Source organism: Thamnophis elegans, chromosome 16 (genome assembly GCF_009769535.1).
Source record: "Thamnophis elegans isolate rThaEle1 chromosome 16, rThaEle1.pri, whole genome shotgun sequence".
In the NCBI taxonomy this organism is placed as follows: Eukaryota; Metazoa; Chordata; class Lepidosauria; order Squamata; family Colubridae; genus Thamnophis; species Thamnophis elegans.
The window spans coordinates 24,384,937-24,404,752 of NC_045556.1; the positions used below are offsets into that span (position 1 = coordinate 24,384,937).

The following is a 19,816-nucleotide window of genomic DNA, read 5'->3' on the forward strand; positions in this document are numbered from 1 at the left end:
TGAATCATTTCATCCCAATTGTTCAGCTTATCAGCATATCCCAATTAGAACATAAGCAAAATATCAGCAATTTGATTTAAAACCAATTATTACAACTGCTTTTTTTCTCTTGATTATTTCAATCCCAGTTTAAAATGTAGTTTGTCAGCCTTGATTCTCCCTTCCCCCTTTCTTTGGAGGGCAGAAGGTAATGACCATTCAGAGATGGGCTTCACTTGAAGACTCACCTGTGGGCATCAGGATGAAGCAGTCCTGACCCAGCAAAGCAGCATTGATGGCTTCAAGTTGATTGGTCCGAAAATGATGGAGACCAAACTTTTTATGGAATATCTTCATCATCTCATTAGAATGTGCAAATGCTAAACCTCTGAATGGTTCCAGAGTGGCATTTCTGGAAGGCGTATCCTTAATTAGTGGAGGAACTTGGAAGAAAACAAATTTTTGTTACGAGACTGAAGACAATATACATTTGCTGTTTCCAGAATGTATAGCCAACCAATTAGGTGCTGAAACTTCATTAATTTCATAAACAGGAAAATATCCCAAAATGTTTCAGGGGTGGGAGGAGGGATGGATGAAGTGTCTTACTAAACCATGTCAATGATGAGCAGTGGTGGCTCAGTGGTTAGAGTGCAGTACTGCAGGCTACTTCTGCTGACTGCCGGCTGACTGCAATTTGGCAGCTCAAATCCCACCAGGCTCAAGGTTGACTCAATCTTCCCTTCTTCTGAGATGGGTAAAAGGAGGAGCCAGATTGTTGGGGACAAGGGGCTGGCTCTGTAAACCGCTTAGAGAGGGCTGTGAAGCATGATACTGCGGTATGTAAGTCTAAGTGCTGCTGCTATTGCTATGATTAAATCTCACTAGGTTTCACCCACTCTATTTCCACTCATAAATGTACAAAACAATGTGAAGTCTTGAAGAGGACCCAGTTTGCATCCTGACACACAGCTCAGCCAGTGAAACACTTTCAGTCTCCACTTATTTCAAAACAGCAACTTTGGATATAATGTAGCAAGATTCAAAATTACCCTTAAAACCTAAATGCAAAAAGCTGCCAGAAAAACAGACCCTTGTTAATAGTTCTAATCTTGCCTTAGCCACAAAGCCAGGAAGGAGGCATTGGCAATCCACCGCTGAAAAACCTTGCCAAGACTAGCCCAGGCAATCTCCAAGAAGTGAATATTATTGAGCAGAAGGAAAAAATTCTACTGGAAAAACCACCTGCTCTATTTAAAATGAATGCATCATGTATGTGCTATCCTGTATACGGACAATGGATAGCAATTGGTGGTCTTGCATTCCTGGTATGCTGCCAAGGAGTGCCACTCTACCTCCAGCTACCTGCTTTAAAGGACATCTCCTTCCCTGCTCCCTCCTGACGTTTTACATCAAAACAGCCAAATGTTTAGACTGGATTTGGCATTTTTATCCATCTACTAGCTGGTAACGCGATGTTGCCCGGGTATTTATAGACATCAAAGCATTTGTCTGACAGGGAGCCATTGAGAGGGGCCTTTCTTCCCCCCGTACCCCAGAGTTATGTCTTAACCCCCCCCTCAGCAGAGGTGGGTTCCTACTGGTTCAGACCGGTTCAGTAGAACCAATAGTAAAAATCGGGGCTAGCTCTCTAAACCCGTAGTACTGACAGGCTGGCCACGCCCCCAAACTGGTCCCCTGGTCGCTGCTCACGTCCGTCGCATGGCAAGCTGACCGGAGCTGGGAAGCGGCTGGCTAGCAAAGAAGCCTCTCAGCCACCTCCTTGAGTGCCAGAGGATCGGAGGCTTCTTTTCCACCCAGCCGCTAACCGCAGGGCGCCAAAACATCCTCCAGCGGTGAGAAGAAAGCTGCACATGCACGAAGATGGTAGCAGCAACCAGAGGTCTTTTTGGCACCCCATGCCAGCGGTTGGGTGGAAAAGAAGCATCTCGGCTTCCAAGTTCAGCAGCAGGCTCGCTCCCTTCGCTTTTCTCCACGCCCGAGAAAGATCAAAAGGCGCAGAGCAGTAGCCTTTAAGGACAAAGCCGGCATAGTTGCCTAGAGGTAAGAAAATGAACCACTGAGGGAAGGAGCCCCCCGAAGCTGCCAACATTGCAGCCCCCCACTCCCTGCAGCTTGCAGCTCCAAGCAGAAGAGGTCCTCAGCTGTTGCGAAGAAGCAGCAGCTCTGGGTGTGCTACGCCCACTTTGTTCTCTTTGAGAGCCGCTTTGCAAACAAGGAGCTAAGGGAGTGCCTGCAAACTACCCACCATCAGTGGGAGCGACCAATGCCGAAAACGCTGCAAAAGACAGGAGGGAAAAGGGGGGGGGAGTTTGTGGTGGTGGTAGTAAACTTATTATTAAGTGCAACGTGAGAATGCGTCCTTCTCCAGCCTAGGACTCGCTGGGGGAAGGCAAAAATGGAGGTGTGACTTACCATCTGGAAACAAATACTATGCCAAAATGGGGGCATTTTTGCCTTACCCCAGACCTGCTGAGCACTTTGCAGGCTTCAGCAGGTCTGGGGTAAGGCAAAAATGCCCCCATTTTGGCATAGTATTTGTTTCCAGATGGTAAGTCATCTGTAATGTCAACCAAACATGATACACAGATGACTTACTCTCTGGAGAAACATATTGTGGGAGTAAGATACCCCTGGTGTGTGTGTGTGTGTGTGTGTGTGTGTGTGTGTGTGTGTGTTCCAGCATAACTCTGGAATGCCTGGCCCATTAAGGAGAGCGAGTGTGGTGTCCTAGAGGGGCAATTGTTTGTGATGTCACTTCCTTCGCAGTTTCCTCTGGAAAGCCAGCCGTGAAGTTCGCCCTCCAGTGGACCAATGTGGAAGCACCTGATGGATTTGGGGCAAAGTGCCAGGATTGTAGACAGGGTGGGAAAGAAGAGCACATGGGAGGGGAAAGAGAGAGGCCAGGGATGATGGGCATAGGAGGAGGAGGAAGAAAGACCCCTCTCAATGGCTCCCTGTCAGACAAATGCTTTGACGTTTATAAATACCCGGGCAACACCGAGTTATCAGCTGCTACTGTGTGTGTGTGTGTGTGTGTGGGTGTGTGTGTTTATGTTGATGTTTTTCACCATCTTCAAAACACCAGCCTGAAGATGGTGAGGGAGACCTCACTGAAACATTGCCAAAACAATCTCAATCTTACACGGGAAAAGACTCGAATGCAACAAGACCAGCATATGTGTGTGTGTGTATACATACACACACACACAAATATATATATAGATGTACACATACACACACACACACACAGACTATTAACATATACTCATGCAACTTACTTTTGCAATCCATCCCAAGATCACTAAATATTTACCTTTTGTCCAACCCCCTTACCAGAGGGAGCCCCCTTGTTGAATACTGTGAAGCTGTTTACATGGCAACTCCAATGCACTGTACAGTAGAAGCCATTTTACAGCAGTACAGTAGAAGCCATTTAAAGTCACAAGAGGGTGCATCTTAACAGAACACACACTCCAAGGGGCGTTAGGGGTGTCTTACCCCCACAGTATTTTTCTCCTAAGAGTAAGTCGCCTGTATACTGTTTGGATGAAATTGCTCAAGGCATTCCAGAGTTATGCTGGAACATACATACATACATCCTATTTTATATAGAGAAAAGAGAAGAGGTCAAGTCCTTCCCAAGGATATGTTGTTATTTTATGTATTATATATGTACGTTATTTGCCCTGAGCAGAGGGTTGGACTAGAAGACTCCAAGGTCCCTTCCAATTCTGTTACTTTATTATTATAAAAAATGATGATTGGGATCCATACAAGTTTCTTTATCGAATAAAAATGATGGTCAGATGCAACCCAGAACTCTTTTTGGAAATATGCATCCCAGTCCAAAAAAGGGACAAAGGTTAGCAGGCCTAACAGGAGTTCGCTAACTTTCAAATCCCTTTTCTGTGCAATCACATTCAAACATATCTACAGCTGGCCAATTTGTGAACTGGGAAATACCCCTGGCAACTATGTGGTGAGTGCCCACATGTTTCTAAAAATCCAAATCTGCTCAAAAAGGTTGAGTTAATATGTGGAGAAGAGTCTCTGATGCAAGATTGTTTGTAAAATGAGTTAACTGTACTCCTCACTGTAATTTCTTACTGCAGCTTATTTCCCAGAATGCACTGAAAGAAGAAACAGGGTAACTTACCAGGGAAACTCTCACCCCTTACAGAATGGTCTGTGAAAGAAAAATCGCTATGCAGAAGATCAGCGCCTGCCTTGGACGTGACCGAGTTTTTCCCCAAAAATAGATTTGCTGCAGGGGAGGCGTCTGCAGCCGGCTGAGCCAGGTCCTGAGAAGTGCCTTCGGCTATTGAAGCACTTATTGCATCATCCAAGTCATCCAGGTCATCAATATCAAAATCATCTTTATGAAGCTTCTGCCCTCCAGTTGCCAAAGGACTCTTACTTCCCACATTGCTTATAAGTGGAACACTTTTCCTTCGGTTCTCTGAATTTGCTCCATTCAGTGTTGAAGGCCACCAATGTGTCTCGGCTTCCAAATCTGGATTTTGGAGTCCCGTTATTCCACCGGCTTCCCACTTGGGACAAGATATGCCTGAACTTTCCATGGCAGAAGATGACGTGCCCCAGGTAGAATCTTTCATGAAAATGGATGGATTGGCACTGGCCCATCGTTGAGAGGGTGGCGGATGAAGGCCAGACAGGCGGGGAACGTCATCAAGCCGCTTGCCAGAAAATGGTCCAGAAGTAGAGGCAGCCCCTTGAGGAAGCGGGGAAGACGTTTTTCCCAGCTGAGAAGAGTAACTTCCATCGTGGGAGTCATCATAGTCAAAATTACATTTGTAGTTTATATTTAGAAATTTATCAGTACCGGTTCTGTTTCCATTTCTAGAATTGTTCAACAGTTTTCTTCTGTATACAAAAAAATATAACTTATTCTTTTAAATATTCCCAAATAAATTTGTTGTTACTGTCCCAGAAACTCCTCTTCTTAATCTTTTGCCTTACTTACAACTCACAACCCAATTTAGATCCCTGTCTATAAAACATAATTGACATTAAAACATCCCTTTGAGTGTATAAATATACATATACAGTACATACAATATATCTATCCTTAATAGCAATGTATTGTCCTATGGAATCTTTCCTAACTGACAGAAACATTTTCAGTCAATACTGAAATTGAATAATTTCAACAATTCAATCAATACTCCTGACCCTCAACGGCCATGAATAATAAAACGTTGCCCCATTTTAAAAGTATGTTTAATTATTATTCACCCATGAGTTTCCTGCAGAACTATGATACTGTGGTATTACCTGATCATTAAGAACTCTCTTGTTCTACAACATTCCTGTTTCTCTAAGATTAGTAAGGAACAATTTCCCCCCTTATGGACTAGGCATATTTTCCAAGGTTGGACTCCTGTGGAGGTTTTACAGCCCTGAACTGAGTAGCACTGAAATTATAAGATACTGAATCCCGATGAAAAAAGGGAAATTATTTGCATAATTCTGCTTCTGAAATAAATATGGGCAGGATTCCATGTAGCAATAACCTGTGACAAAGAACTCTCTAGAAGTTATCGTGCATACATAAAAAACCTGGACTGCATTAAGAGAATCTCAGGGGACTGAACACTTTGCAACTTGGACAAACCCATCCCATCTTCATTTCTTCAGGTAAAGAAGCAAAGGCCCTCATCGCATTCCAAACCCCGAACAGACCTGCAATCTCTAAGCCGAAGCAGCTCTTGGCCACATAGCAGAGACTTCAGTTCTCTTTCTGGAATGGCATTCACCAGTTGACAGATCTCTTCCATTACACAGTGGAGGGACTGGCCTGAAATGTAACAGGGTCCAGTCACATATTTTGCAAGGCAGCAGCAGTGCAAAACTGGCTGACTATCATCAAAAGATTGTGGAATACATCACAATGTTTTACCTTCCTTCCTTCGTTCGCTTCTTTTGGTCGTTCCTCCAAACTCTGGAAGTTGTTTCACTGAGAGTTCAGGATTCAATGTTGTCTCATCAGTTGCTCTTTGGGGAAAATGCCTAACAATGTTAAGAATCATTAAGAAATGCAGACATATAGCATGAAGTAGATACACTTTATACCAAATAGAATTTTAACGAGACAGTGATTTTATGCACACATCCACAGTATTCCTGTCAACAAAAATTGCATGTATTTCTATAATCAATGACGATTAGGAAAGTAAGGATGTAATGGAAATTAAATTTGAGTAAAACAACTGTATTGAAGTTTGAAGGTGTTCATTTTTCAATGAGTGCTTCTTCTCTTTTGTTTAAATACCACCAGCCAGAGAAATTATTTGATTTTCCAGATTTTGCAATAATGCACCTGTCACTAAAAGATGTATTGATTTATTGGGTTAAGTCGGTTAACAAATCTTTATAAATATAAATAATAAATCATTGATAGAATTAATCACTACACGTTGTTGAGAATTGTTTCCATTATTGCAGATTATCTGAACCGCTAGTCAGTTTCAGGCCTGAATATAGCATTGAGCGGATAGTGATCCTGGCTCTCCATGATCTCTCAGCGCTGATCAAAGTATCCTTTGAGCCAGCTGGAGGGGAACCTTCCCAGCCCCCAACCCAGAAAGGCCGGGGAAGTCTGCTCTAGGAAGTATTTGCAAAGTCAGCTCTTAATGGTTGTATTTCCATGATCTGCCACTCCCTGGGGAAGCGTCCATCCCCACAAAGACTCATGAAGGCAGTCAGGTTGATTCACAGGAAGGCCAGTCACTGCAAAGGCAGGTGAGAGGTCACAGGAAAACATACCAGAGCACTCCTGGAGCTACAGGTAGCCCTTAACTTACAACCATTCATTTAGTGACCATTCGAAGTTACAACAGCATTGAAAAACATGACATGATCAATTTCTACACTTACGACCGTTGCAGCATCCCAATGGTCATGTGATCAAAAGTTGCCTGCCTGGCAACTGGCTCATATTTATGACGTTGCAGTGTCCCGCAGTCAACTGATTCCCTTTTGCACCCTTCTGGCAAGCAAAGTCAATGAGGAAGCCAGATTCACTTCTCTGCTTTATTATGTCATGCCTGCAAGCCATCTTTTCTTTTAGACTTCAAGCCTGCCACACTTTCTACTGTCTATTTTCTATTGTGGGAAAATGGGAGGGGGGATTAGATAGAGTTGGGTGAGATGTAGCCATAACAACATTCTTCGTAGAAAGCCAAGGTCACCTTTGTCTCTGCACCTGGCTGGAACTGGATGGGAGGAATCTGCCTTTGTGGCAGTGGGAGATTGGACCATGGGATGTGGGGGCAGGATCTTGAACTTTCAACTGGGTGGGGAAATCTGGAAGCTTTCAGATTTGGGTTTTCCCAAATGTACCAACATGGTTCTCTTAATAAATTGGAACTTTGAGGAATCCTTTGCCTCAGACTCTGATTTAATTTTGGAGGCTATTCGGAAGCCTGATATATTAACTGAACTGCAGTAATTCACTTACCTATGGCAAGAAAGGTCATAAAATGGAGCAAACCTCACTTAATAAATGTCTTGTGCAGTGGTTAGAGTTCAGTACTGCAGGCTGCTTCTGCTGACTGCCTATAATTTGGCAGTTCAAATCTCACCAGGCTTAAGGTTGATTCAGCCTTTCCATCCTTCCGAGATGGATAAAATGGGGACCCAGAGTGTTGGGGGCAAGAGGCTGACTCTGTAAACTGCTTAGAGAGGGCTGTAAAAGCACCAGGAAACAGTATATAAGTCTAAGTGCTATTGCTTGCTTAACAGCAGAAATTTGGGGACAATTGTGGTGGTGAAGACTACCTGTCAAGAGGAGAAAGGGGGAAGCCTTCTGGATTCATCCCCTACCTGCCCCATTGTGATTTTGGGGAGGGGGTTGCAAATAAAACCACAGAAGAGCTTGATCCTATGCTGGCAGCTATTGGTAAACATCTCCATTTCCTCTGGGGATGTTGAGAGCCCAAGCTCACCCACCTAAAACCACCACCTGCCCTTTTAGAACAATTTGATTGTTTTTACCTTCATTGTTTTATCTTTAGGGAGACTTTTGCTCATTCACTCATGCAGAGCATTCAGATATAAACATACCAGCTATTTCCCCAAGGGGCCGTTCTAGAAAAATGCTGTCTTTGCTTATTCATACTAACCCTTAAGACAAATTCTAGTGTACCTAGTGGTTTTCAGCCCGAACGAAGCAGGCAGCATCTCCTCTTCTGGGGATGGGGGAATGAAGTCCACATAGTCTTCAGTCTCACTGAATACTTGAGGATCATCCCTTCCATCATCAGGTTCTTCATTCCCACTTAAGGGGAGGCCAGAATCATTTTGCCCTTTAACTAAAAAGAGTATATATTAAACAAAAGACCACTGTAAAATAATGAACATGTTTAATCATTAAAAATATAATATTAAATTACAACAGTAAGGGGTTAGAATGCAGTACTGCAGGCTAACTCACTGCTCACTCCAGGAATTTGATTCTGGATGGCTAAAGGTTGACTCAGCCTTCTGTCCTTCTGAGGTTGGTAAAATGAGGACTCAGATGGTTGGGGGCAAGAGGCTGACTCTGTAAATGCTTAGAGAGGGCTATAAAGCACAGTGAAGCAGTATATAAGTCTAAGTGCTATTGCTGTTGCTAATCAAATAAGGAAAAGCATTAAGTACATCTAATGATATTCTGTGATTAGATGTGTTGATTAGTGGGGACCCAATTCTTTTTAACATAGTCAAATTATGTGATAAGGAACAAGGTCAGACAGGGACTATGGAGAACCAGGTCCAAACAGCAATAGAGCTACAAGTTACTTGGTATGACCCCAGGCTGAAGGGGGCGGGGGCTGATTGGTTTCCCTAATGCAGTTGATGTGAAGCCATATGGCATTTGAGGTGACCCCCTTGGGAAGGAGCACCATACCTGCACAAACACCATCACTTTGACTAGCCCTGGAAAATAAGCAGCATTGGGGCTGCTTAGCTCTTAGTTTGGGACCTGATGAGGAATTTCAAGGTTGTATGTTAGACCTGGAAGTTGGAAAATGACTTTCCAATGATTTCTCCTCTTCACATTCTCCATTTGAAACAATCTCTTTGACTGGAATTAAAAGGGTCAAGACGGGGAACAGGCAGGCTGCCTCCCTCCCTCTTGTTGCTTATGAGGCATTTGTATTTTCCTATTTGTACAAATATATAAACATCATTACATTTTTCATTCTCTCTTCCCGTGTTAGATATCTTTGGCTTGCTGATAGAGGGGCTTTTTACAGTCTTTCTATCGTTGGCAGACAGCTTCTCTCGAAATGGTACAGACTGTCGTGGACATATTTTCTGTGGTCCAGTTGTTTCAAAGTCCTCCATGTCTTCCCAAATATCAGTAAGGTCAATACATGAATTGTTTGAACAATTATGGTCTTGGGTGGGGATATCAGATCTCCCCACCTTGCAGTCCTTATCACTTTCCTTCACGGAAGAGATAAGACCATCTAAATTCTTCACCTCTTGATCATTTGAATGGTCTTGTTTTCCTTCTTGAACTTTCAGTGTTGTTTCAAACAGCACATTAATTTTTGTTTGCTTATTTTTAATACTGCTTTGTTTTTCCAAAGAATAATTGATATTCTTGTTCTTCAAGGCCAAAGGTTTTCTTTCACCCAGATATCCTGGTGCGCAGTCATCAAGGCAACTCATCTTTCTGAATATAAATTCCCTGCAAAAATGGGTAAGTTTAGATTTTAGCCAGTTATAAATGATAGAACCCTTAGAAGCCAGTCAGATCCAGCACAAGGTAGACTCCAACAAGGTGTCCCTTTTGCCACTATTTTACATGTGTTTGAATATTGTAAGAAGCTATGCTATTATGTACTTATTCCACAGCTACTTCAGCTCTGAGAAAAATGTACAATACCAGATGTTATTCAATTGCTACTACTATATGCCAGCATTTTATGGCAAAAATCAGAACGCCATTTCTAATGTCCAGAAACCTCTTCTCTAGATTCATTGGCAGCATATTTATGGTTTTAAATGTTTATTATTAAATACATTTTTATTAAATAAAATACATTTATTGACCTGGATTCATGGTCAATAAACTCTGGAATAATTCTAGGGAGGCTTCAACACTCTACTAACATCCTGCACCTAAACTATGATTAAATAACTCTTGTAGGTTCATGGAATACATTTTGCCTTTGTGCCCTACCTGGATGCCATCATGATAAAAGTAGACATTTCTTTTAATTTTTTTTAAGGCTGACTACTTCAAATAGTGTAGGTAATGTATAATACAAATACACAATAAATCAAGAAGAAGAAGAAAAACCCATTTAAATGTAAATATATAAACACAAATGATAAAATGACAACAAAACCACCACTGGAGGGCTCCAATTAACTGGCCCCTTATCAGCACAGTTCCTGGGTCCTAAAATATGACAAGGCTAAGCAGAAGGAGCTGGGGCATCTCCTCCCTGGACAGCATGTGGGGCGAGCAGATGTTCTTGGGAGAAGGTGGCCCCGCAAATAACCAACTCCTATGTCAGACATCTGAAGTGTTTAAACGTTTGGTTGTTAGAACATTGCAGATACTCATTCTGTTCTTTAAATGTCCTACAATCTTTTAAATGTCCTACAATCCCCCCCAAAACAGGCCCTGATTACATCCGCTGTCCAATCTATGTAGCATGTTATTTTGTATGCTTCCAGTGTTCTGATAAATTGTGACACACTATACATGTCATAAACAGATATTTCAAAAGGATGAACAGGTAGTTCTCAGGTTACAAAGAAATTGGGGTTGGGGTTGCCACCACTAAGTGATGCGGTTGTAAAGCATGATGATACATGATCACATCACTTAATGGCAATCCTGGCAGTCCCAGTTGCCGTCATAAACCCGAGAGGCCCAAGTTGTTAAACGGGAAGAGGCAGGACTTCCAGGATAACCGGTGTGTGTGTGTGTGTGTGTGTGTGTGTGTGAAGGTGAGGCCTTGGGAGGCTTGCACAGGCCAGGCATGAATTGCAGGAGGAACTGGGAGGGCAAAGCATAGGTGAGAGAGAGGTGCTGCGGGCAGGGAAAAGTGGCAACCACTGATGACGTTCTCTGCTGTCTTCCCCATTGATTTAGCCTATGGAAAGCTGGCAAGGATGGCCAAAAATGGTATCAAATTGTGATTAGTTACAGAGTGCCTGATCACACGACCACAGGGTTGCTGTGATGGCTGGAACCTTGAGGACTTCTCAAATGTCCATTTTTTTCAGGGCTGCCATAACTGAACACGATAGATTTAAAGTAGGCATTTTTAAAAATTACAATAAAACTATCCCCCAATTGAAAACCTTTCAACCAAAGCACAAGAGTTCAAATGAGATTACAAGATAGATCTGGAAGAGGAAAAAACAACAACAGAATGTCACTTGTCCTTTTCAGTTCCCTCTCAAAGCTAATCCTCCAATATAGCAAGTTGTAAGGAGTTGTAATGGTACTTGTGGGGCGGGGAGTGGGGGAACGCTGTGTTTCCCTCCCGCCAATTTGGCAAATATTCCATCTCTCAGGCTGGGGGGTCAAACATTATACCCCTCAGACAGGGTCCGCAACTTGGGAGTCCTCCTGGACCCACAGCTGACTTTCGAACACCATTTGTCAGCTGTGACCAGGGGGGCATTTGCCCAGGTTCGCCTGGTGCACCAGTTGCGCCCCTACCTGAACCGGGAGGCTCTCACAACAGTCACTCGGGCCCTTGTGACCTCTCGGCTGGAGTACTGCAATGTGCTCTACATGGGGCTGCCCTTGAGGAGTATTCGGCGACTTCAGCTAGTCCAGAATGCAGCCGCGCGAGCGATCGTGGGTGCACCTCGCTTCACCCACGTAACACCTATCCTCCGCGAGCTGCGCTGGCTACCTGTCGATCTCCGGATACGCTTCAAGGTGCTACTTGCCACCTATAAAGCCCTTCATGGTAGTGGATCTGGGTACTTGAAAGACCGCCTACTGCCGATCACCTCCACACGACCCATTAGATCTCATCGTTTAGGCCTCCTCCGAGTTCCATCCACTGGCCAATGCCGACTGGCCACCACGCGGAGGAGAGCCTTCTCGGTGGTAGCCCCGACCCAATGGAACGATCTCCCCGTGGAGCTTCGTACCCTCACCACCCTCCAGACCTTCCGCACAGCCCTTAGAATCTGGCTATCCCGTCAGGCCTGGGGCTAAAGATTGTAACCCGCCCGAATGGTATGAATGTTGCGTTTTAATCATGTACTGTCTTATATGTAAAAGTCTGTCCCCCCCTTCCTTTTGATTGTGAGCCGCCCTGAGTCCCCCCAGGGAAAAGGGCGGCATACAAATAAATAAACTAAACTAAACTAAACTAGGGAACTGTCAGATGAGGGACAGCGTAGCCCACAGCTGCATAGCGGTCAGAACAAATGGCTCAGAAGGGACCAACCCACCCCAAGTCAGGCTGTAAAAGGTGACGGTGGGACAATCTATAGACTTTCAGTGGGACAAATGTATTTTCAGATTTGCAAGGTTCTGTTAATGTAGCTTTACAATTAAGTAGAAGTATTGATTTATCTGATCATCTTTCTTGGCTGATCTACCTGGCAAGGCTGAGAGCAACACCCTGTTATGTTTTACATTAGGCAAGCCAGTCAGTCTCTATACAAAAGAAACACATTTCTGATATAAAGGTGGCAACACACTCAAACTACTGACAGAATGCTCCCCCCTCCCCCTGGCTACTCCGTCACTGACCTCATGGTAGCAATCCCCGAGAAAAAGGATTCCAAGTCTGTTCTTAAACTCGGCAGATTTCATACCATTTAATGTAGCTAAACTCACAGTGTCTTGAACTAATCAATCAGCTTGGCTAGTTATGTCTGCTCCCTGCTGGTGCCTCTCTTTCACTGCTTCCCTTTTCCTCCTTGCTCCACATCTCAGCAAAGATGGTACCATTAAGGAAACCGGCAGGGTACCTAGAATTGTTAGCCCAGCTGCCTATGCTTTCTGGATCAAGGAAAGGGATTCATCCTTAAGCCGGGATGATGGTCCTGCTGCTATTTGTTCACCTTCCTCAAAAATCATGGCTAGATCTGACCATTTTGAATAACTTTTACTGGATCTCCAACCATTCCTGGCTGTGCTGATAGAAATGGATAGTCTGGATCCTTTTCTGTCAGGTTTCAGATGACTGAAATGAGATCAATTACATTTGTGGGTGATTCTAGCAAGAGTCAGATGGAGGTAGTGTCCCTCCTGAATCTCTTTATGTAATGATGAGTGGTAATGACCTTGGGAGGCAGAACAGCAGACCCGACAACTGGCAGGTCAATGTTTTCTTAGATCACCAAAAGAAAAGGGGTGTGGGAAGCATCCCAGAAGGAACCCACTGGGTCCCTTTTCTGGGGAATGAAAGAAAAGGTCTTTGTGGAAACCTTACAATAAAGATATGGGGATGAGCTGCTGGTCCAGACTTCAAAGGATGAATGCTTTAACCTCTCAGTGTATCCTTCTGGCCTGGTTCCAGGTTTAGGAATGGGGGACCAGGTGGTGTGAAGGGGGAGGAAGGATCTGGCTGGAGCCTGTTTTCTGGGGGGCATCTCAGGGTCGGATGCTCTCCTCCCCTTCCCCTCATATATCTACCTGGCGCTAGTGACCCTCCGTTTTACCTCTCTGACCTGGAGCGGCCAGGAGGAGGAGAAACGGCCTGGGCGTCCGTGAAGGTCCGGACGGGGAAGAAGAGGCTTCAGCTTAACCCTCGCAAGACTGAGGGGTTCTGGGCTTGGGGGTCCCACCAGGGTTCCCACCTTTTGGGCCCAACGGGACTTTCCCAGAGAAAGGAAACGGGCGCGGCGCAGGCGGGGCAGCCACGGAGCGAAGGAGGGCGAGAGGCTCTTCTCTTCCTGGACTGGGAAGCGCTGCCCACCGTCAGCCTCCCGAGGGGGTCACGGTGCGCTACAGGAAGGCCTGGAAGCTGCTGTGGCCGCCTGGAGGGCAGCAGCCCCGGCCGTAATGGGCGCCCTGCGGAAGGGCTGGGGCGGCTGGGGGACCGGCCCCCTCCCCCGCTTCTCCCACCCCTCCCGCCACGGAACCGGAGAGCCCCTGTCCCGCCGGGCCCCCGCTTCCCCGGCGGCCTCCGCAAAAGGCTCCACGGGAGGCCAGCAACCGCAGGGCAGGCTGGCTGTGGAGGCCACTGGGCGGCTTGCCAGCCTGCCTCGCAAGCGGCCACCGCCCCGCCCGGAGCGACGCGCAAGTCTCTCGGTCGCCTCCCTTCTTCCCGCGCGCCTCCTCCTTGGCGAGCCCCCCCTCGACTCACGCGGGCCTGGCCGCGGCGGGCGGGCCGAGGGCGCTCCTGGCCCAGTGGCGCTGCAGCTGCTCCCGCAGGTTGTTGCGCGGAAGGTCCGCCATGGCGGCGGAGGCTTCGGACGTCGCGCCTTCCCGGCCCGGCGGCGCCCGATTGGAGCCCGCCCGCCCTGCCCGCGGAACTGACGTAGCAAGCCTTCCGGAGACCACGCCCACGCGCGTATTCTGGGTTTGAAGCCTTTATTAACCGCTGTGCGCGCAATGCGCCTGCGCCGCTGCCTAGCCGTCGAGCTCTGCCGGGGCTCCGTCTCGCCTCAGAGCAGGGGGACCGGAAAGGAGGCGCAGTCGGCCAGGCCGCACATGTTCTTCCCGCGCTCGATGTTGAAGTAGCTGCCGGGGCAAAGAAGAGCCTCATGAGCCCCCCTGAGCGCCCTGCCCGCTGACAAGAGCCGGGGCTGGTGCGGGGAGTCCCCGGGGGGCGCTGCCTGCATTACCCGTCCATGCCCCACTGGGGCCCCCAGGAGTTCTTCACGATCCAGAAGGGCTCGCCGTCCGCTTCCCCGTAGCCCACGGCCAGGACGGCGTGGTTCACTTTGTCCGGGGTTCGGTCGCACTCCGTGCTGTGAGGAGAGAGACGGAGCAGCGGTTGGAGAGCGAGTCAGGCTGAGTCAAAGCGGGAAAGGACCCCAGCGGCCCCTCGGGCACTTCAGAGAGAAGCGCGCAGAATCCGATCCAGATACCCTCAAGGGAGTCTCGAAGCAGAAGCGAGAGGCGCCCTTGTTCTCCTTTCGCTGCTTACGTGGATCGTTTATTAGATGCAAAGGCAGAAAGGGAAACAAAGTCTCTGAATATCAGCTATTGGCTGGGGCAAAACTCTGGTTGGAATAGTGGCCGATTGCAAACTATGTGCCAGCAGCGCGATATGCATGCAAAAAGGGCAAATACAGTTTTAAGATGAATCAACGTATTTAATCAACGGGTTTCTGCACAGGAACTTAAGGGTTGGGGCACCGCATTTTTAGGGAACAGTTTACACAACAGCAAGTTGCGTAGGAGCCTGGGAACAAAAATTATGAGGAAAAAATGAAGTATACAGGGTGAGTTTGAAAAAGAAGTGATGGGAGGGGGGAATATCATCTTCAAGTATCTAGAGATGTCAAGCCTTGTTCCTCCTATCCCAAAGGGCAATTGCATCACAGGGCAGATTGTGGAGGGGGGGGGTTGCGAAGGAAAAACCAGCAGGACCTTCGGCAGCGCTGGCTGGGTGGGAGCAGAGGCCAGGTGGCCACAGGTCAAAGGTACTTAGCAGGGCTCTTCCAGCTAAAGGGCTTGAGAGGATCAGTTCGTTTGCATGTGACTGAGAAGTTACAGGCTGATCAAAGAAAGTGAAGCAACAGGAGGAATAAAGTAATCCTGGAAGTGGTTCCTTTAGCAAGTAGCCAGAATCTAAGGCTGCCCAATGCCTCAAAGAAGTAAGTGTGGAGCCAGAAAGGGGCACTTCCCTTTCATGTGGACCTATTTCTAATGCCTCTGCCCAGCTGGCCAATTTGCTTGCCATCTCCCAATACAGCATGGGCCTGTTGAACTGTACTGGGTGCCTGGGAGTTCTGCTGGGAACCTGAGGGGCCACGGAAGAAGGGCCGTTCTTGCAGGGGGTTGCCAGAGGGCCGTTGCTGGGAAGAGGCCGATTATGGGGCTTTTGAGCAGCAATCCTCTTGGCATGAAGCAAAGCAGGGTGTGCCAACAGGGACTCACCTGGTGTAAACCCCCTCCTGATAGTGTACAAAGTCCTCCTTCACTTCAAAGGCAATGCTCACTGGGTTGTATGTGCCCACCGCTTGCACCAGGCCTTGCTCATCATACTGGAAAGAAAGGGGCATTACTGGGCAAGGGCCTCTGAGCATGTGCAGAAAGGGGACAGGGCTTCCCACCAGATTGCCAGAGCAGACCCAAGTGAGGAGGAGGCCATTTTCAAGCCTCTTAATCTCTTTCCAAAGGGCACTCCAGGAAGGGCTGCTTTGTGGGGCAGGAGGTGAAGGTGGGTCCCCCAAAGAGCAAAGGGCTGTTGGCTGCTGCTTGGCCTCTGCCAGTCACTCACCAGTGAAATGTTGACCACGTCTTTGATGAACGCCACGGCCTTCTGAGGCTGGAACTTGCAGGTGCCATTCTGCACATCACCAAAGGAGCCTTTTCAGACGGGGTTTCGGAGAAGAGGCAACTTGCCTCCCTCACCTTGGATCAGAACCCCCCCCATACCTGAGCCTGATAAGGGTACCCCTCTTCTTCCATGAGTCCTTTGTTGTACAGGATGTATTCAAAAGCCTGGCTGGGGAGCCCCCTGTGGAGGGAAGGAACGGCCTCACCATGCGGACCCTTTACAAAGACCCCAGAGGCCAAAGCTCCCTGGGGTGGGGAGAGAGGAACTGAGGTGATGGGGGGGGGGGCTCCCTGGGGGCCTCTCTTACCCACTGCAGCCAAAGTTGTTGAAGTTTTGAGCACAGTCAATCAGCTGCTGCTCTGCCTGAGAGAGGAGACAGGTTGAATCAAGACTGCCAGCCTGGGAAACTGTTTCAGGCCCAGGCAGCCTTCCTGTCTGTCTTCAGCAGCCACCTCCCTTACCTAGTGCCAGTTTCTTTCCTAGAGGCTGTGGGTTTTTGCAGCCGAGGCTGCTCCCAGCTCTTTGCCACTGTGTTTGGCACCAAGCAAGCTTGCCCTGTAGGGGCTGAGGCTGCCCACAGGAGCCTGGGCAGAGGAGCCAGAGAGTGTCCTGTGCCCACCGACCAAAGCGAAGCCTAGGATAAAAGCCAGGCTGCGTTCCCCTTGCTCCTCGGCAGACCCACTGGGGTGGAGGCAGTGGAAGTCAAGTGGTGAAGGCACCAGGTTAGACAGTGGGAGACAGAGTTCTAGTCCCACCATAACCATGAAAGGTGGCTATGTTACTTTGGACCGGTCACTCTCCCAGTCCATCAAACATCACTGGGTGGCTGAGGGGAAAATAAGGGGAGGAAGGCCTGTTGCCTTGAGTTGTCTGTAAACATCATGAAGGCAGCATATGAACAAACCTGCTGAACTGGGGCTCAGGCGGGGCTGCTTTTCTCTCTCTGCCACAAATGCCCGGCATGAAAGCCTTCTCTGGCCTTGGCAGGAGAAGGCTGGGGTTTCTCAGCCAGGGCTTTGGACCCCCATGAGCTGCCCCTGTACAAGCCGCCTCCTGTCCAGAAGAAGGGGGACGCTGAGGAGTTTGGGTCAGGAGCATCATCGCCAAGAGGGTAGCAAGAAGTGTGTCCTGCTGAGCTGCAGGTGAGACTGGAAGGACCCCAGGAGGACTTGCAAGGGGGGCTGTGGGCTTCAGCCGTGGAAATCCTCTCTGCTTGTGCTGACAAGAGTGGTCCTGGCTTTCTCCAATAGAGCAGGCCTCCTACCAACTGGCCCTCAGTTATCCTTCGCCAAGGTCTTTAAAAAAAGATGGAGTGCAAACAAACCTCCTCACCAAATTCAGTAGCTTCCCTGTTTTTATGGCAATGGCAGACTCCAAGCAGCCGGTGGTGGAAAAGGTCCAGCAGCTACCACAGGGGCCCTGGTGGGGAGGGGGGAACAGAAGGAGAGGAGTGGTGTGAGAAGACCCCCCCTCGCCCAGCTTTTGGGCAAGGCTCCCAAAGGGCAGAGGGAAGCTTCCCCCCCCCCCATTCTTGAAGCCCTGTACAGATTGTGTAGGAGTGACCGAATTACCTGGTCCTTCACAGGGCTGACAAACTTTCCTTTCTTCCGCCAGTCGATGGACCTCGGGTAGGGCCCAGAGCTCCTAGGGAAGTTGCCCGTGGTAGCAGAGCAGTTCTGGAGGCAAGTGGGAAGTGGTCACTGGCCAGCCCATCTTGTTCTCCCTGTGTCTTAGAAGACCATGAAGGAGGGGGCACACTCTGGGGAAGCTCTGGAGGGGTCCCTGGCCACCACAGCCAGCCTGCTTCTCATGGGTGGGGCCAAAGAAAGGGTCGGGGACTCATTCCCTCACAACAGCCCTCCGTGCTGTAATCACCACCACCACCCCGTGATGTGGGCCAGCTGAGGCTTTGGTGTTTTGTGAGGCACATCTATATCTGAAGGAGAGAAACTAAAGGACTGGCTTCCCTCGTGCAGGACCTGCATTTGAGACAGAGGAAGAGGAAGGGCACTGAAAAGGGGCTGGCAGGGCTCTGATTCTGGTGAGAAGCCTTTCCGTGTTGCTCTGACATTCAAGTGCTTTGCCCCCCCCCCTTTCCCTTTTAATGCTTATGCCAATTGTAGCTTTGGGGATGGTGAGATGCTGACCTCCAGCTCCTCCTTTCTCAACCATGGCAAAGTTAAGCTGCCTGGACTCCAGGTCCCAGAATGCAGCTGCTAACCATACCGGCTGGGGAATTCTGGGAGTTGAAGCCTGCATGTCTTAAAGGTTTCCAAGGTCCAGAGTCTCCCCTCTAGGGGGGGGGGGGGGGCTGGCTTGCAACCGGAGTTTTGTGCCCCTCCTGATCTTAGATGCCCAGGTGGCTTTACCTGAGGTTCGTGCCAGAGATACTGCTTCCTGAATTCAGGGAAGGTCATATCTGAGAACTGGTTCAAGCCCACTGAGGAGAGAAACGGAGGGGGGGGCGGTCAGGAGGGGCTCTCACTCCCATTTTTCTCAGCCGCCAAAGGGAAGCGGGGGGGGGGGGGCAGCAGCGCCCCTACTTCGGAAGCTGGAGTTGCCTGCATTGTGCTTGTCGATCTTCTGCTTGTTGTCCAGGAAGATCCGCAGCCGGTGCCGGAACTCCTCCTGGGAGCGGTACTCCCGCCGGTGCTGCAGCGCCAAAGAGAAAGCGAGGCGAGGCTTCGGCGGCCGCGAGCAGGAAGGGAGTTCCCGGACGCGCCTCCAGCCTGGAATTCCCCCGGCCGCCCCCCGTGCCTAGGCCCGGCTAGGAAGGCCGGGGGGGGGGGGGGGGCGGACGGCCCTCCGGGCCCCTTGCCAGGCTCGCCTCCTCCACCCCCGTCCGCCCCGCTCGCCCGCCTGGAGGGGCTGTTGCGCTGGGCGGCGGCCGGTCCCGCCGGGGCTCCTGGCAGAGGCGCTTTACCTGCGAGGCCCACGCCTTGAAGAGTTGCTCGCCTGCGGGAAGGAAAAGCGCAGGTCGGGAGTGGGCCGGGCGTGCGCCTTCCCCGCCGCCCCTTCTGGGAAGCCGCGGTTCCCGCGGAGCGACCGGTTGCGGGCAGGCATCGGGCCGGCCTTCTCCGCCCGCGGGACCGCGCTGCCTCCCCGAGCCCCTGCCCTGCCCTGCCCTGCCGGAGGGGCCAAGCGGGCCAACTACTCCCGCCGCCTCCGCCGCGCACCTGAGGCGGAGCCGCTGGCGGCGCAGAGGCCGAGTGCCAGTCCGGAGCAGAGCACCAAGAGCGGCAGCGCCCGCGGGGCCATGCTGGGCAAGGACGGGATGGCTGCGAGCGGGGTGCTGAGCGCTGGAGCGGCGCTCCTCGGAAGTGGCGGAGAGGCTGGGCGGCTACTTGGGCAACCGAGCC

At 49.2% G+C, this 19,816-nt stretch overlaps 2 protein-coding genes across 3 annotated transcripts in view; both read right to left on the reverse strand.

Annotated features, from left to right (window-relative positions):
- The window catches only part of BLM (BLM RecQ like helicase), a 29,907-nt gene extending 15,411 nt beyond the window's left edge, over nucleotides 1–14,496 (reverse strand). For both annotated transcript variants that reach the window (XM_032232690.1, XM_032232691.1), the window contains exons 1-7: nucleotides 14,313–14,496; nucleotides 9,201–9,703; nucleotides 8,171–8,336; nucleotides 5,924–6,033; nucleotides 5,707–5,821; nucleotides 4,160–4,887; nucleotides 228–422 (exon numbers count right to left, since the gene is read on the reverse strand). In XM_032232690.1, coding sequence (XP_032088581.1) covers nucleotides 228–422; nucleotides 4,160–4,887; nucleotides 5,707–5,821; nucleotides 5,924–6,033; nucleotides 8,171–8,336; nucleotides 9,201–9,703; nucleotides 14,313–14,404 — 1,909 coding nt within the window. In that variant the 5' untranslated portion in view covers nucleotides 14,405–14,496. The remainder of the gene's footprint in view (nucleotides 1–227; nucleotides 423–4,159; nucleotides 4,888–5,706; nucleotides 5,822–5,923; nucleotides 6,034–8,170; nucleotides 8,337–9,200; nucleotides 9,704–14,312) is intronic.
- Nucleotides 14,497–14,522: 26 nt separating this feature from the next.
- Nucleotides 14,523–19,816, reverse strand: CTSH (cathepsin H). Its single transcript, XM_032232693.1, has 12 exons — nucleotides 19,634–19,816; nucleotides 19,381–19,412; nucleotides 19,001–19,109; nucleotides 18,827–18,897; nucleotides 18,029–18,133; nucleotides 17,790–17,876; nucleotides 16,765–16,820; nucleotides 16,556–16,637; nucleotides 16,398–16,466; nucleotides 16,055–16,161; nucleotides 14,794–14,919; nucleotides 14,523–14,689 (listed from the first exon to the last, which is right to left on the reverse strand). Exons 1-12 carry the CDS (start codon nucleotides 19,713–19,715, stop codon nucleotides 14,614–14,616), a joined length of 1,002 nt encoding a protein of 333 aa, XP_032088584.1. The 5' UTR covers nucleotides 19,716–19,816; the 3' UTR covers nucleotides 14,523–14,613.

Bases quoted from the DNA above. Each gene is read 5' to 3' on its own strand.
- CTSH (XM_032232693.1), bottom strand. From the start codon at position 19,715: ATGGCCCCGCGGGCGCTGCCGCTCTTGGTGCTCTGCTCCGGACTGGCA. The intron at 18,898-19,000 runs GTAGGGGCGCTG...TTCTCTCCTCAG, and splicing joins AGGCAACTCCAGCTTCCGAA to TGGGCTTGAACCAGTTCTCA. The intron at 17,877-18,028 runs GTAATTCGGTCA...CCTCCCCACCAG, and splicing joins TCAGCCCTGTGAAGGACCAG to GGCCCCTGTGGTAGCTGCTG.